Source organism: Loxodonta africana, chromosome 8 (genome assembly GCF_030014295.1).
Source record: "Loxodonta africana isolate mLoxAfr1 chromosome 8, mLoxAfr1.hap2, whole genome shotgun sequence".
In the NCBI taxonomy this organism is placed as follows: Eukaryota; Metazoa; Chordata; class Mammalia; order Proboscidea; family Elephantidae; genus Loxodonta; species Loxodonta africana.
The window spans coordinates 8,680,432-8,694,636 of record NC_087349.1 but is presented as its reverse complement, the minus strand read 5'-3'; the positions used below and the strand labels follow the sequence as shown (position 1 = coordinate 8,694,636).

General features: G+C 48.3%; 1 protein-coding gene across 12 annotated transcripts in view; it reads left to right on the top strand.

Annotated features, from left to right (window-relative positions):
• Nucleotides 1–14,205, top strand: part of AGK (acylglycerol kinase) — a 114,718-nt gene that overhangs the window by 61,450 nt on the left and 39,063 nt on the right. For all 12 annotated transcript variants that reach the window (XR_010322577.1, XR_010322580.1, XR_010322581.1 and 9 more), the window contains 3 exons: nucleotides 4,060–4,117; nucleotides 7,597–7,744; nucleotides 8,578–8,675. Coding sequence is in view for 3 of the 12 variants with exons in the window: in XM_064289630.1 (XP_064145700.1) it covers nucleotides 4,060–4,117; nucleotides 7,597–7,744; nucleotides 8,578–8,675 (304 nt within the window). In the remaining 9 variants the exon portion in view is untranslated. The remainder of the gene's footprint in view (nucleotides 1–4,059; nucleotides 4,118–7,596; nucleotides 7,745–8,577; nucleotides 8,676–14,205) is intronic.

Here is a 14,205-nt window from a genome sequence, read left to right as displayed (position 1 = left end):
TAGTAGCTGGGACATGGGCTGCCCCCCTGGACAAGGCAGGGAGATGGTGCCTGGCTCTGTTGTGAGGAGGAAGAGACAGCTGTGGAAGAGGGCCTCCCATGGGAATGGGCTACTTTCTGGCGAATTTGTTGTGTAAGATGGAATTGTGGACTTGGAGTGTGGCGTGTCCTGTCCTGTTTGGTGGGCAGGGGCTTCCTCGGGACTGCAGGAATGGATTATGGCTGAGTTGCACTCGATCTCACGCCTGACTGTTACCCAGAAGGCCCTCTTCCCTCACAGGCAGCTTGTCTCCCTTCACAACGCTGCTCTCACGTGTCTTGTTCATTATTCCCGCTGATAAAGCTTCTGGCAGCGCAATGTCAGAAGAGAGATATTACTGTGTGTATGTATCACACACTGCATTCTTAAATACTTCACATTATCTTACTTGCAAGTATGCTATAATTATCTTGATTCTAGAAATGACCTGGTGTTTGATCTATAATCTCCAATTCCAGCAGCTCACCAGTGTCACCTAATTTTCAGTATTTATGTTTTCAATAGGCTTTATTTTTTAGAGCAGTTATAGGCTTACAGAAATATTGTACAGGAAGTACGGAGAGTTCCCATACGGCCCCTCCCCTCGGTTTCTCCTTTCGTTAACATGTTGCCTTCCTGTGGTGCATTTATTACGATGGGTGAACCCATACTGATACATTATTAGTAACCAAAGTCCATAGTTGACATTAGGGTTCACTCTGTGTTGTACAGTCCTTTGGGTTTTGACAAACCTTCCAGTATTTCGATTAATTTCTGAACAATGAATTTTAAAATCCTAGTCCCACTGAGTAGCTCTGTGCATTATGGGAGACAGGGTGAGGGTGTGAGGAGTGCTTCTAGCTGGCCAGAGGGCCACTACAAGCATAGTGTCATACTTGCTGTTGTAGAGATGAAGGGAACTGCTAGGAATCTAGAAATAAAATGCCCTGTAGAAAGATGTTTTTCTAACTGGCTAACCAGGAAAAGAAATAAACTGTAAAGTAAAGACCTTAGCTTAAAAATAAAACCTATCAGATAACGTGCTAAAATGAGTTAGTTTATGTGGCCTTTTGCCAGCTTGTGAGGTTTTTCCCCTAAGCCCTGAGTAGTTACCTTTGCCCTAGTTTTCCACCCCCAGAGGGTTTGTTACATTTGTCCAGGTTGATTGACTTTTCCTGGTGGGAAGCTGTAAACAGCTGGATAGTTTGATACTTTTTGTGTAGCCTTGGGGGCCAGCCTGCCATATGATTGGTCTATTTTACATACCTTGCAGGGGTTGGTTGGTTTACTATGCAAATTGAGTGATTTGTGCTCCACCAAGGAGATTGGTCAGTTCATGGTCTTCCCGGGAGGGCCACGCCTTGAAATTGACAAGGAGTTTGGTTATATAAAGCAGTGAACCCCACAGAGATTTTTAGAGGTAAGAAGAGAAAAGAAGGAGAGAGAGAGAGAGAGAGAGAGACACAAGGAACCTCCTGAAAGAGCTGTAACATGGGTAAAGGGCTGTAACACTGAAGATGGTGAGGAGCCCAGAAGGGGTCTAGCAGCAGAGTCACTGGTGATGGTAGAAAGCTGCTGCTAGGAAAGCAGCTGAGAGAGCTGAGCAAACTGCTAACTGGGTGTGAGCTGGACCAGTTAGCAGTGGAGAGGCCGACGACAGAGATGTTGAAGGCAGAGAGGCCTTTGGGGCTGAGAGGGGGCATCCATGGCCAAGAGGGGGTGTGCACGGCTGAGAGAGGATGTGCATGGCCAAGAGGTGGTGTGCATGGCTGAGAGGGCATGCACGTTGAAGGCAGAGAGGCCTCTGTGGCCGAGAGGAGGTATGCGTGGCTGAGGTGGGTGGGTGTCCATGGCTGAGAGGGGGTGTGCACAGCTGAGAGGGGGTGTGCACAGCTGAGAGGGGACGTGCACAGCTGAGGAGGGGGGCATGCGTGGCCGAGGGGGCATCCATGGCCTACCGGGGTCATGCACAGCTGAGAGGGGGCCTCCATGGCCGAGAGGGGGTGTGCAGGGCCAAGCAGGATCGTGCACAGCTGAGAGGGGGCATGCGTGGCCGAGAGGGGGTATGCAGGGCTTAGAGAGGGCATGCGTGGCTGCGAGGGGGTGTGCCTGGCCAAGAGAGGGAGCGCACGGTGGAGGGGGGTGTGCGTGGCCAAGAGAGGGCCTCTGTGGCCGAGAGACGGCGTGCACAGCTGAGTGGGGGCATCCATGGCTGAGAGGGGGCGTGCACCGCTGAGAGGGGGTGTGCATGGCCAAGAAATGGGCCTGTTAAAGCTGTTCTGGTTGGAAGCTGTCCTGTACCAAAGCAGGGAGAGATGTGCTCTCCACCTCAGGGAAGCCTTCTAGGCCTTGCTTCCTGATCCTGATCTCCGGTTGTAGACTCTTACTTCCCTGAGAAGCCACTTAGCTGTGAGTATGTCTGTGAACTCTGCAGCCATTGCAGCGGACTACCAAACCCAGCAGAGAAGTAGAGGGCGCCATGGCGGGGGAAACAGCTGGTGTCAGAAATGGTAAAGCAGGTGGAGGGTGGAGGTCTGTCTGACCTCCCTGTCACAACCCAGTGCCGTCGAGTCGATTCCAACTCATAGCGGCCCTATACGACAGAGTAGAACTACCCCCATAGAGTTTCCAAGGAGCGCCTGGTGGATTCGAACTGCCGACCCTTTGGTTAGCAGCCATAGCACTTAACCACTACACCACCAGGGTTCCCGGGAACCAACTTTGTGCTGATCCTAATTCTTACTGTCCCCGAGGAATCTAGGTGATGTCTGACACCATGCTGCAGCACAGATGACCAAGGCCCCCGTTAGGAGCATCACAGTACTGACTTCAGTAGACATGTGGAAGATTCCGCCTGGCCCACTGGGTGATGTCTGAACTCCTCCTCCTGGTATTCAAGGCCTACCTCCCTGTCATCACCCCTAGTCAGGCGGCGACCTGGCTTGGCTTGTGTGCATCTCTCCCTTGCTGTGGTTCTCAATCTCACCGTGTCCTGCGTCCTTGCTGTTCCCCTGGCCTAGAACGACCTCCTTCCCCACTGCAGGTGTCTAGACTGACCCAGGTTTCTAAGTCCCACACCTCCCTTATTTGTGTGTCATTCATTGTACAAGCACGGCTGCTCCAGGACTAGGCCGTCATGGGTCTTACATCTCCGTGACTCCTTACCAGCAGATAGTTATCACCGTATTCCATGTCACGTACACTCATTTATTGTTTTCGTTACTTCTGTGTCTTCCTTTCTCAGCTCATAAGCCCCCAGAGGTGGGAGTTTTATGTGTATTTCTGCTGTCGCCTCCGCACACACAATAGGTGTTAAATAAGTGCATGCCGACCAGAGTCAAATAGGGAGCAGTTAAGATGGAGTGGGAGGTGGCACATATGTGTTTTAAGAGCGGAATCCACTTTATGCCTCCTTTCTAATTCTAACTTGAATCTTTGTCTCTTTAGTAAGCTTTATTTTTTGTTGTTGTGTGCCATTAGGTTGGTTTTAGAAATACGCAAGAGACTGTTTTCATTCTCAGGTTTAACGTTTGCCATTTTAAAACTGCATGACATGAGCAGTGTGAGGTTTCAGTGATTTATAAATTTTATTTGTTGTGTGTGTGTGTGAGAGAGAGAACTTGGTTTTTCAGACCCAGGCATTTGGTGTGTAACCCCTCAGCTCCCAGCATCTGCATCTCCGTGCAGCCTTGTCCTGGTCCAGTCGTCACCGTCTGGAACGGATACTCAGCCACACTCAGTGGTAGGAAGTCTATGCTACTGCGATGCTCGTGGATTTAGAGATTCGTGGAGTCTCTGAGTATACAGGCCTTACGAATCGCAGGGATCTGTCTGCTGTAAAGCTAATTCTGTACTGTTAGACGTGCGTTGAAATGCAGATGAAACGTTTGCGGGGACACCTTTTATGCCAGGCCACAGTTCCCGGGCCTCCAGAGGCAGCAGGGCAGTAGAGGCGCAGTACTAATGCGCTGTCATGGGGTGTTCACCACCTCTGCAGCTCTCTTAGCGTCCTAATGAGACTTTCATCTTGATCCCTCTCAGGTACTGGTATCTTGGACCTCTAAAAACCAAAGCCGCCCACTTTTTCAGCACTCTTAAGGTAAGTGAAATTTACAGTGTAGGAACATGCCCCCTTGTTTTGCGCACTTGTCGCTGTGGGGATGTGTGTGTTTGGGATACTTTTAACTTCCCTGCTGTGGATCTAGGTGACATGCTCCATTGCTGAAAAGGGGCAGATTTGCCTATACGCAAATGCAGGAAGCTTTCCTGTTCTGATAACCATCCCTCATCTGCCAGCTCTTTCCCTCCGTGACCAAACCCACAGTTAGTTTCTCTTTAACATGGTCTCCCCTTGGCTTGTTCATTCACTCGTGCTCGCCAGGCACACCTTGAACAGCATGACCTGTATCTCATGTGTTAATTGTGTGTCTGTGTCCATGCCTGGGAATGAATTACAGATTTGTATATCTAACTATGCGTATACAATGTACACAACATCAGTGGGTCTCAAGTGGTATTAGCCAAATGTGGCCAGTGGCTATTGCATCGGACGACATAGATGCAGAAGCATTCCTGTCAGAGAAAGTGCTGCTATAGGCTAAAAATAGGCTAGACGTTAAAAAAGTTTGGCATAGAGAAAAGCTTAGCTTATATTAACAGCAATGCTGATAGAAAAGTCGTCCTCAGCTATGGGCTAAATACCGTGTTCAGCTGTGATGCACACTGAAGTAGTCTGTTCACAATGTGGATGGCCAGTCTGAAAACTGCCAGGTGGAATTTGAATGGAGTGAAAAGTTTGATTCCAATATTAGTACTGAGAGTATTGAGTGTTTTTCTAATTATAAAAGTAATACATGTTCATTGCAGAACCTTGCCAAATGTAGCTCCCGCCACCTGAAATAAACTCCAATTGGATTAAAGAATTAGATAAAAAAGAGTAAACCCGCTAAAGTACTGGAGGTGAATCTGTGTGCTTATTAAGGTGAACTTGGGAACAAGGCCTTTCCAAGCATGGCGCCTACGGCAGACTGTCAGAGTAAAATGCATCCTTAGCACCGCACAAGGGAGTGGTTTCACCGGCGGTGTAGTCGGGGCGTCAGGGAAGAAGCAGAGTAACTACATACTTAAGTTGTGGAATCTGGGAGAACGTGAATCTTTCCAACATTCATGTAGCAAACAAGCCCTGCTCTGTGCTTGGGATACCAAGTCAAACAAAACATGCTTCCTGCCCTCCGTGAGTTTTCACGTGCTGGAGGAGGGCTGACATCAGTCTGCAGTTTGGAAGTGCAGAGAGAGACACACGAGAAGACTGAGACGGGGCAGAGAGGGGCAGTGTCTGCATCTGACCTTGGTCAGTAGTCTTCCCATGGAAGGTGGCACTCACGCGAGGTCTGGGGTACACAGAAACCGAACCAGTGGCTGTCGGATGGCTTCTGACTCGTAGTGACCCTATAAGACAGAGTGGAACTGCCCCGTAGGGTCTTTCTTCCTGGCTGTAATCTTCACGGGAGTAGGTACCAGGTCTTTCTTCTGGGAGCGGCTGGTGGATTCAAACCACTGACCTTTAGGTTAGCAGTTGAGCACTTAATCACTGCACCACCTGGGCTCCTAAGGGTACACATAGGGCTTAGGTAAAGGACACCCTGGGTGGAGGGGCAGGATGTGTGCAGGTGCTGTGGGTAACGTGGCCACCAATGTGGGGAATGCAGTAGGGTGGCAGGAAATAAAGCCAGTGCTAGGTCGGGGCAGATGGTGGGCTTTGGAGGTGGGATCTGACTTTTAACTTAAAGCAGTGGGAGTCTAAGCAGGGAATGACACAATTCAATCTGCATTTTAGAGTTGTTTGGCCTCAGTGTGGACAAGGGATTGGACGTGGGTAGGCCAGAGGCAAAGGAGCCCTGGTTAAGCACTCTACTGCTAACCGAAAGGTCAGCGGTTGGAATCCACCAGCCGCTGCACAGGAGAAGGATGTGGCAGTCTGCTTCCATAAAGATTACAGCCTTGGAAACCCTGTGGGGCAGTTCTACTCTGTTCTGTAGGGTCTACGAGTTGGACTCGACTCGGTGGTAGCCAACAACAACACGCTGAAGGTGAGGGCATCAGGTAGAAGGCTGTTGAACCGACCCAGGCGTGAAGTGATGAGGTCTGACCAAGGCAGCAACAGTGAGTGTTGACAGTGAAGGTAGGTTCAGGTGGAAGCCTCCAAAGCTGGGGAGCGAGTATGGGCTCCCAGGTGTCTGGTTTGACAGACTAGAGTTTTTTTAACTAGAGTTTTCCATTAGCACTGATAATATTAGAATAAGGCCAAACTTGTGAAGAGAGGTGAAATTTTCAGTTTGGCATGTGCTGAGTCTAAAATACCTGAGGTACAGACACATGGAGACACAGTTGTGACTGAGGTTTGGAAGTAAGTCAGCAGAGAGGTCTGGGCTGAAGGAACAGCTTTAGATGTCCTAGTGTGTGGATGGCATTGACACATGGGTTAGGTGGAGTACCTATGAGAACAAAGGTAGAGTACCTGTGAGAACAGGAGTAGCCCTGAGGATTGAAGACATGGAAAGAGCCAGAAATGGTGGCTGAGAAGCACTGAGAGAAAACCCAGGAGAGAGTTCTGGCACCGAAGCCAGCAGAAGAGGGGATGTCCGGAAGCAAAGAGACCAAACGGAGATGTGAGAATGCACCAGGTTCAGCAGCCGAGCTCCCAGTAACCTCCAAGTGGAGGGGTAGGAGCCACGTTGAAGAACGTGAGGAATAAACGGAAGGTCAGGATGTGGTGACAGCAAGGGTAGCTCCTCCTTCAAGCCCTTTAAGGAGAAGGGAGAGAGGAGAGGAAGCAAAGGCTAGAGAGAAGCACGGGGCCAGGGGAGTGCTGTTACTCTCTTAACTGGAGAGATACACTGCAGCAAAGGAAGGAAGAGGAGGAGTGAGGATACAGGAGACAGGAGGGATGACTGAGTGGCCAGCCCCACGGGCAGGTAGGAGGGTCTAGGATCCTCGCCTTGGTTGGGGAAAGGGCACTTTTCTCATTGAGACAGGAGGAATGTAAGGGAAGGTCTAGATGGAAAGTGTGTGGAACCTGAAGAGCATTCTCTCTGGTGTGTCTGACACTCCCTTGAAGTGTGGGAAGCAGAGCGGTCTGTGGAGAATGGGGCTGGGGAGATTGGCAGCATGTGGTGGATGAAGAAAGGTGAAGATGGGGTGAGCAGGATTGTCAGGTAGCAGTGAGGCTCCGAGACAGGAACGTAGGTGACACTGTGCTCCCCTGGGTGACTTTTGCTTTCCCCTCTCAGTACTCAGCAGGCGTGTTTGTTGCTCCTTTGGTAATAGGGAGTGGCGATGTGGGAGTACAGGGTCGGCCCAGAACTAGGGCTCTTCAGGGCGAGTGTGAGGAAAGAGGGGCCCCGGTGACGTAGTGGTTAAGAGCTCGGCTGCTAACCAAAAGTGCAGGTCAGAGGTGCGTACCTGCCTGCCTGCCTGTCTGCAGCGGGAGGAGATCCTGAGCTGCCCACGGGCCCAGGTGGGCTGCTCCCAAAGTGGGAGCAGCCTCACATGACTGTGTTCTCTCTCCCCTTCAATAAGGAGTGGCCGCAGACTCACCAGGCCTCCATCTCGTACACGGGACCCACACAGAGACCCTCCAGTGAGCCAGAAGAGGCCCCCCCAAGGCCGTCTCTGTACCGGAGGATTCTGCGGAGGCTGGCGTCCTACTGGGCACAGCCACAGGATGGTGAGCAGTGTGGCGCTGGCCATGGGGAGCCCTGGGGAACACCCGGGTGACCCATCAGCCTCAGACTGAGCTGGAGCAGGGGGCGCTGTCTAGGGCCCACATGGCAGCCTCCCGTAACACCCTCACTGAGATGGGGGGATGGCACAGAAGGCTTGCAGGCCCAGCCCACCTGACAGTGTCTCGCTGATGGTATCACAGGGGCAAGACAGCAGCCTTGGGGCCATTTTGCTCCCCCATAGGCTGTATTTTTTAGGGCAGTTTTAGGTTTACAGAGAAACTGAGAAGGAAGAAGGGAGAGTTCCCAGGAGCCCCCTGCACCCCTTTCTGCTATTACTGACGTGGTGTGTTCCTGCGGTGCGTTTGTTACAGGTTATGGGCCAGTATTGACGCGTGGTTGTTACCTAAAGCCCATCACTCACATGAGGGCTCACTGTCCCCTGTGTCCTATGTGACGCAGAGCCCCAGAGCCCCCTCCCTGTCCCGACCCTGCGTCATTGTGACTGCTGTTGGTGAGGATGTTTTGGGCAAAGAGATTGCACGTCGGGCCTGGCTTTTTAGCCTTGGGCATGAGAAGTGTGAATAAAAAAGATGGGGGAGCGGCTGCAGAGGACTGGGCTGCAGAGCCTAGTGGTGCTGGGTGGGGGGCTGTGGGGGGGTGTGGTGGGTAGAGGGGGCCCTGGTGGGTTTAGGGGGCCCTGGTGAGTGGAGGGGGCCCTGGTGGGGGGGCGCTGTTGTGGGTTTAGGGATGCTGTGGTGGGTGGGGGGGTGCTCTGGTGGATTTAGAGGGCGCTCTGTGGGAAGTGGTCAGTGACCTGTGTCTCGTGGCCTCACAGCCCCCTCCCGAGAGGTGCGCCCCGAGGTCTGGAAGGAGCTGCAGCTGTCCACCATCGAGCTGTCCATCACGACGCGGAACCAGCAGCTGGACCTGGCGGTGAGTGTGCTGGCAGGTTGTACTGGAAGGGCGTTGGCGACGGTGTCGGAGGCTGTGGAGGCTTCCTGCCTTCAGAGAACTGAGGGCGGAGGCCTCTTGGCGCTCAAAGTCAGCTACTCCCGCTTGTACTGGGGTCAAAACATGTGGGACTTTTACTTGAGTAAATACCCGTTATTTTGGGGACTAAGCTGAGAATGTAGATCCCCAGTAGGAGATTTTATTTGGGTCCAGGCGGTAGGCCTGCACTACGGCAGCCACTAGCGACCTGTGGCTGTTTAAGTCTAAATTAATCAGAATAAGGAAAATGAAAGGCAGCTGCTCAGTCACACTAGCCCCAGCTGAAGCGCCCGACAGGCGGCCAGACCGTGGCCTGTAGCTGCTGCGGTGGAAGGTACAGACATAAAACGTCCCCATCGCTGCAGGAAGCTCTGCGGGATGGCGCTGCTGTAGACGGTACACTAAAAACAAGGTAGGCGTCAGAAAGCTGGCCTGCTTCTGTATAGCCCACACGCCATGAATTGTTTTTACGTTTTTAATAAGTTGGGGGGAAACAAACGGATAATGTTTTGTGACACATGAAAAGTATATGAAATTCAAATTTCAGTATCTATAAATAAAGCTTTATTTATGGATAAATAATCATTTCATATTCTCTATGGCTTCATTAACATATTACCTGGCTACTTTCCCACTTCAGCAGCCGACTTGAGTAGAGACAGACTGTCTGGCCCACAGTGCCCTAAAACATTTACTACCTGGCCCTTTACAGAGAAAGTTTCCTGATCCCTGGTGTAGAGAACACCTTAGTAATTTATATGAATGAGGGTGTTAATAGAAGAGTCAGCCTTAACTCTGCACTAAACACTGTGTTCAGCCTTTATACAAATTAGAACAGTCACAGTGTGGACGGCCAATCTGAAAATAACAGGTGGATTGAATGTACTGAGAAGTTTAATTCCTATATTAATATTCAGAGTATTGAGTGTTTGTCTAATTATAAAAGTAATACATGTTCATTGCAGAACATTTGGAAAAGATAGCTCCCTTTACCTTCAAAACAAAATCCAGTGTAATTCAAGAATTAAATGTAAAAAACCACTCAAGTACTAAAGGGAAATCTAAGTGATTATCAGTATAAACTTGGGGAGGACAGGGCCTTTCTAAGCATGATGCCTAAGGCAAAAATCATATTGATGCATTTGTCTACTTATTGAAAATGTCACTGTAGAGAGATTTTTAAGTGACATATTGAGAAATACGTCATTTCCTAATGTGATAGAGTAGGGCGTGGTAGGCTAGGCTGTTCATACCAAACAAAAACCAAACCCATTGCCACTGAGTAGATTGCAACTCATGACGACCCCACGTGTCACAGGGTAGAGCTGCTCCACAGGGTGTTCTTGGATGTAATCCTTATGGAAGCAGGTCACCAGGCATTTCTTCCGTGGCACGTCTGAGTGGCTCAGACTGCCAACTCTTGGGCTACTAGCTGAGCCCAAACTGCTCGCACCACCCAGGGAAGTCTTAGGAATCCGTAAGAAATGGGTAGGAGACTGATATAAAAACTGGGCAAAGGACAGGAATAGAAGATGTACAAAAGAAATAAGCATATAAAAATGGCTTATATTTAGTGAGTGTTTGCTGCATGCCAGGCACTGTCATAAGACGTTTACATAGTGTTAACTCATGTGGCCCTTGTAACTACTCCATCAGGCAGACAGGATTTTCATCTGCATTTTATAGGTAAAGAAACAGAAAAAGTGTTCATTGTACTTTAAAACGGTAACTGTTGAATTGCCATACACTGAAAAGCACCATAGTGCCCGGCATCGCGGTGAAACGGGCCACCTCGCTGCATTGTAGCACCCTCACGTATACAGAACCCTCTTCCCAGTGCCAGCCTGGCCGCATACAGGAAGCATCTAAAACGTATGCTTACCCTTCCCTGCAAGTGTGTTCCTAGGAGTCTGTCCTATGGGAAAAATCAGATGAGTACATAATGGGGGCAGTCTCCTCCTCTCTTGCATAATGGAATTCTGAAAACATTGATGAAAGTCAGTACATTCAGGCCGATAAGTAGATTCTGTTCCAGGAGAATGTTAAAAAGAACGATAAGATTTCTAATTATATGTTTCCTCTGTACCCAATCTTTGATAATGTACATTCCCAGTGTTTCCTTCATGTTCTTTAAGGTGTTCTCCTCTTTGATGGTTGAATGTCGATGAATGGATTGAGTTCAGCGAGTGTGTGATCGCGGCGCAAGATTAGCTGCGTTCCGAATGCTGAGCGTGTTTTATCTTTGTGCCAATTACAAAGTGTGTGATACCGCGCTTCTTATCACTGGGAGCAGCACATTCATTTTCTCGTCCCGCCTCCACACCTCTTTGCAGACATAAAAGATGCAATAAAATATTCAAAGAGAATGGAGCCGCCACATAATGGCTCAAGATGTTCGTTTGTCATTAAGAAAAGGGCATTTGGACTGTGAATGAGGCTTCAAGTGTGCAGTGCGTGGAAACTAGGATCTCCTGTACACCTCTGCTCCCTGTATTTATGACGGCAAAATACGTGAAACAAGCCAGCCAGGAGACTGGTTAAATACCTGTTGGTATGTTCACTGAACAGGCTCCTGATATATTTATTAATAGAGAAAGATGCTCATTATACCATTGTTCAGTGGAAAATAGTGTGCACCAAATGATTTCGTTTCTTTTTAAGAAGAAATACTCCCACCTATAATTGAGTCTGCTGGGAAAGACCTTTTTAAAATGTTAAAAATCAAAGATGCCACTTTGAGGACTAAGGTGTACCTGACTCAAGCCATGTTATTTTCAATCACCTCACATGCATGCGAAAGCTAGACAGTGAATAAGGATGACCAAAGAAGAGTTGATGGTTTTGAATTATGGTGTTGGTGAAGAATATTGAATATATCACAGACTGCCAGAATAACAAACATACTACCTTGGAAGAAATATAGCCAGAGTGCTCCGTGGAAGTGAGGGTGGTGAGACTTTGCCCCCACATACTTTGGACATGTTCTCTGGAAGGACCAGTCCCTGGAGAAGGATATCATGCTTGATAAAGTAGAGGGTCAGCAAAAAAGAGGAAGACCCTCAATGAGATGGATTAACACAGAGGCAGCAACAATGGGCTCAGGCATAACAGCAATTGTGAGGATGGCACAGGACAGGGCAGTGTTTCATTCTGTTGTACACAGGGTTGCAGTGAGTCAGAACTGACTCGACAGCACCTAACAATGGCGGCATAATTGAGTCTTGTGGGTGATGGAGGTAAGGCTCCAATTGTTTGTTCTTTCCAGATGGAAAGCCAGTTGTATCAGCACCCTTTATTGAGAAGCCCATTTCTCCCCATGGATCTGCCACAAACCTGGCATACACCAAGTGTCTGTACACATGGGCATATTTCTAGGTGCTCTCTTCTCTTCTTTTGGTTTATTCAGATAATAAAAAAAACAAACCAGTTGCCTTCAAGTCGATTGTAACTCAGGGCCACCCTATGTGTTTCAGAGTAGAACAGTACTCCATAGGGTTTTCAGTGGCTGATCTTTTGGAAGTAAATTGCCAGGCCTTTCTTCTGAGGCTCCTCTGGGTGGGTTCGAACTGCTAAGTTAGTAGCCAATCACTTAACCATTTGCACCAATCTTGGACTCCGTACTTGTATTAGTATTCTGTTGTTGTTCCAGTTAGGTGGCGTCAAGTTGGTTCTGACTCACAGTGACCCTATATACAACAGAATGAAATGCCGCCTGGTCCTGCACCATCCTCACAATCCTTGCTATGTTTGAGCCCATTTTTGCAGCCACTGTGAAACCCTGGTGGCGTAGTGGTTAAGTGCTATGGCTACTAACCTAAATGTCGGCAGTTCGAATCCGCCAGGCGCACCTTGGAAACTCTGTGGGGCAGTTCTGCTCTGTCCTTTAGGGTTGCTATGAGTCGGAATCTACTCGACGGCGGTAGGTTTTTTTTGTTGTTGTTGTTTTTGTTTTTTGTGTCTTTCCATATCACTGAGGATCTTTTTTGCTGACCCTCTACTCTACCAAGCATGATATCCTTCTCCAGACACTAATGCCTCCTGATAACATGTCCAAAGTATGTGAGACAAAGTTTTGCCATCCTTCTAAGGAGCATTCTGTCTGCACTTCTTCCAAGACAGATTTGTTCGCTCTTCTGGAAGTCCGTGGCATATTCAGTATTCCTCACCAACACCGTAATTCAGAAGCATTAATTCTTTGGTCTTGCCTATTCATTGTCCAGCTTTTGCGTGCTTATCAGGCGATTGAAAACACCATGGCTTGAGTCAGGTGCTCTTTAGTCTTCACAGTGACACCTTGACTTTTCAACATTTTAAAGAGCTCCTTTGCAGCAGATTCGCCCAGGGCAATACATGGTTTGATTTCCTGACGGCTGCTCCCATGGGCATTGATTTGTGGATCTAAGTAAAGTGAAATCCTTGACAACTTCATTCATTTCTCTGTTTATCATGATATTGCTTATTGGTCCAGTTGTGAGGATTTTTGTTTTCTTTATGTTGAGGTGCAGTCCATACTGAAGGCTGCAGTCTTCAGTAAAAGAGATGAATAGAAGATTTCAAAGGGTGACATGAAAAGATAAAGTATTATAATGAAACGTGCAAAGACCTGGAGCTAGAAAACCAAAAGGGAAGAACATGCTGAACATTTCTCAAGCTGAAAGAGCTGAAGAAAAAAATGAAGCCTTGAGTCGTAATACCGAAGGATTCTACCGGTAAAATATTAAACGACGCAGGAAGCATCAAATGAAGATGGAAGGAATACACAGAGTCACTGTACCGAAAACAATTGGTTGACAGTCCGCCATTTCAGGAGGTAGCATATGATCAAGGACTGATGGTACTAAAGGAAGAAGTCCAAGCTGTACTGAAGACATTGGCGGAAAACAAGGCTCCAAGAATTGACAGAACATCCATCGAGATGTTTCAACAAACATATACAATGCAGGAAGTGCTTATTCATCTATGCCAAGAAATTTGGAAGACAGCTTCCTGGCTAACTGACTGGAAGAGATCCATGTTTGTGCCCACTGCAAAGAAAGGTGATCCAACAGAATGCAGATATTATTGAACGATATCATTCATATCACAGGGAAGTAAAATTTTGCAGAAGCTCATTCAAAAGCCATTGCAGCAGCATATTGACGTGGAACTGCCAGAAATTCAGGCCAGATTCAGAAGAGAGCATGGAACATTGCTGATGTCAGGTGGATCCTGGCTAAAAGCAGAGAATACCAGCAAGATGTTTACCTGTGTTTTATTGACTGCGCAAAGGCACTCGACTGTGTTGATCATGACAAATTATGAATAACATTGTAAAGGATGGGAATTCCAGAACACTTAATTGGGCTATGAGGAACCTGTACATAGACCAAGTGGTAGTTGTTCAGACAGAACAAGGGGATACTGCATGGTTTAAAGTCAGAGAAGGTGTGCGTCAGGGTTCTATCCTTTCAGCATACCTATTGGATCTGTATGC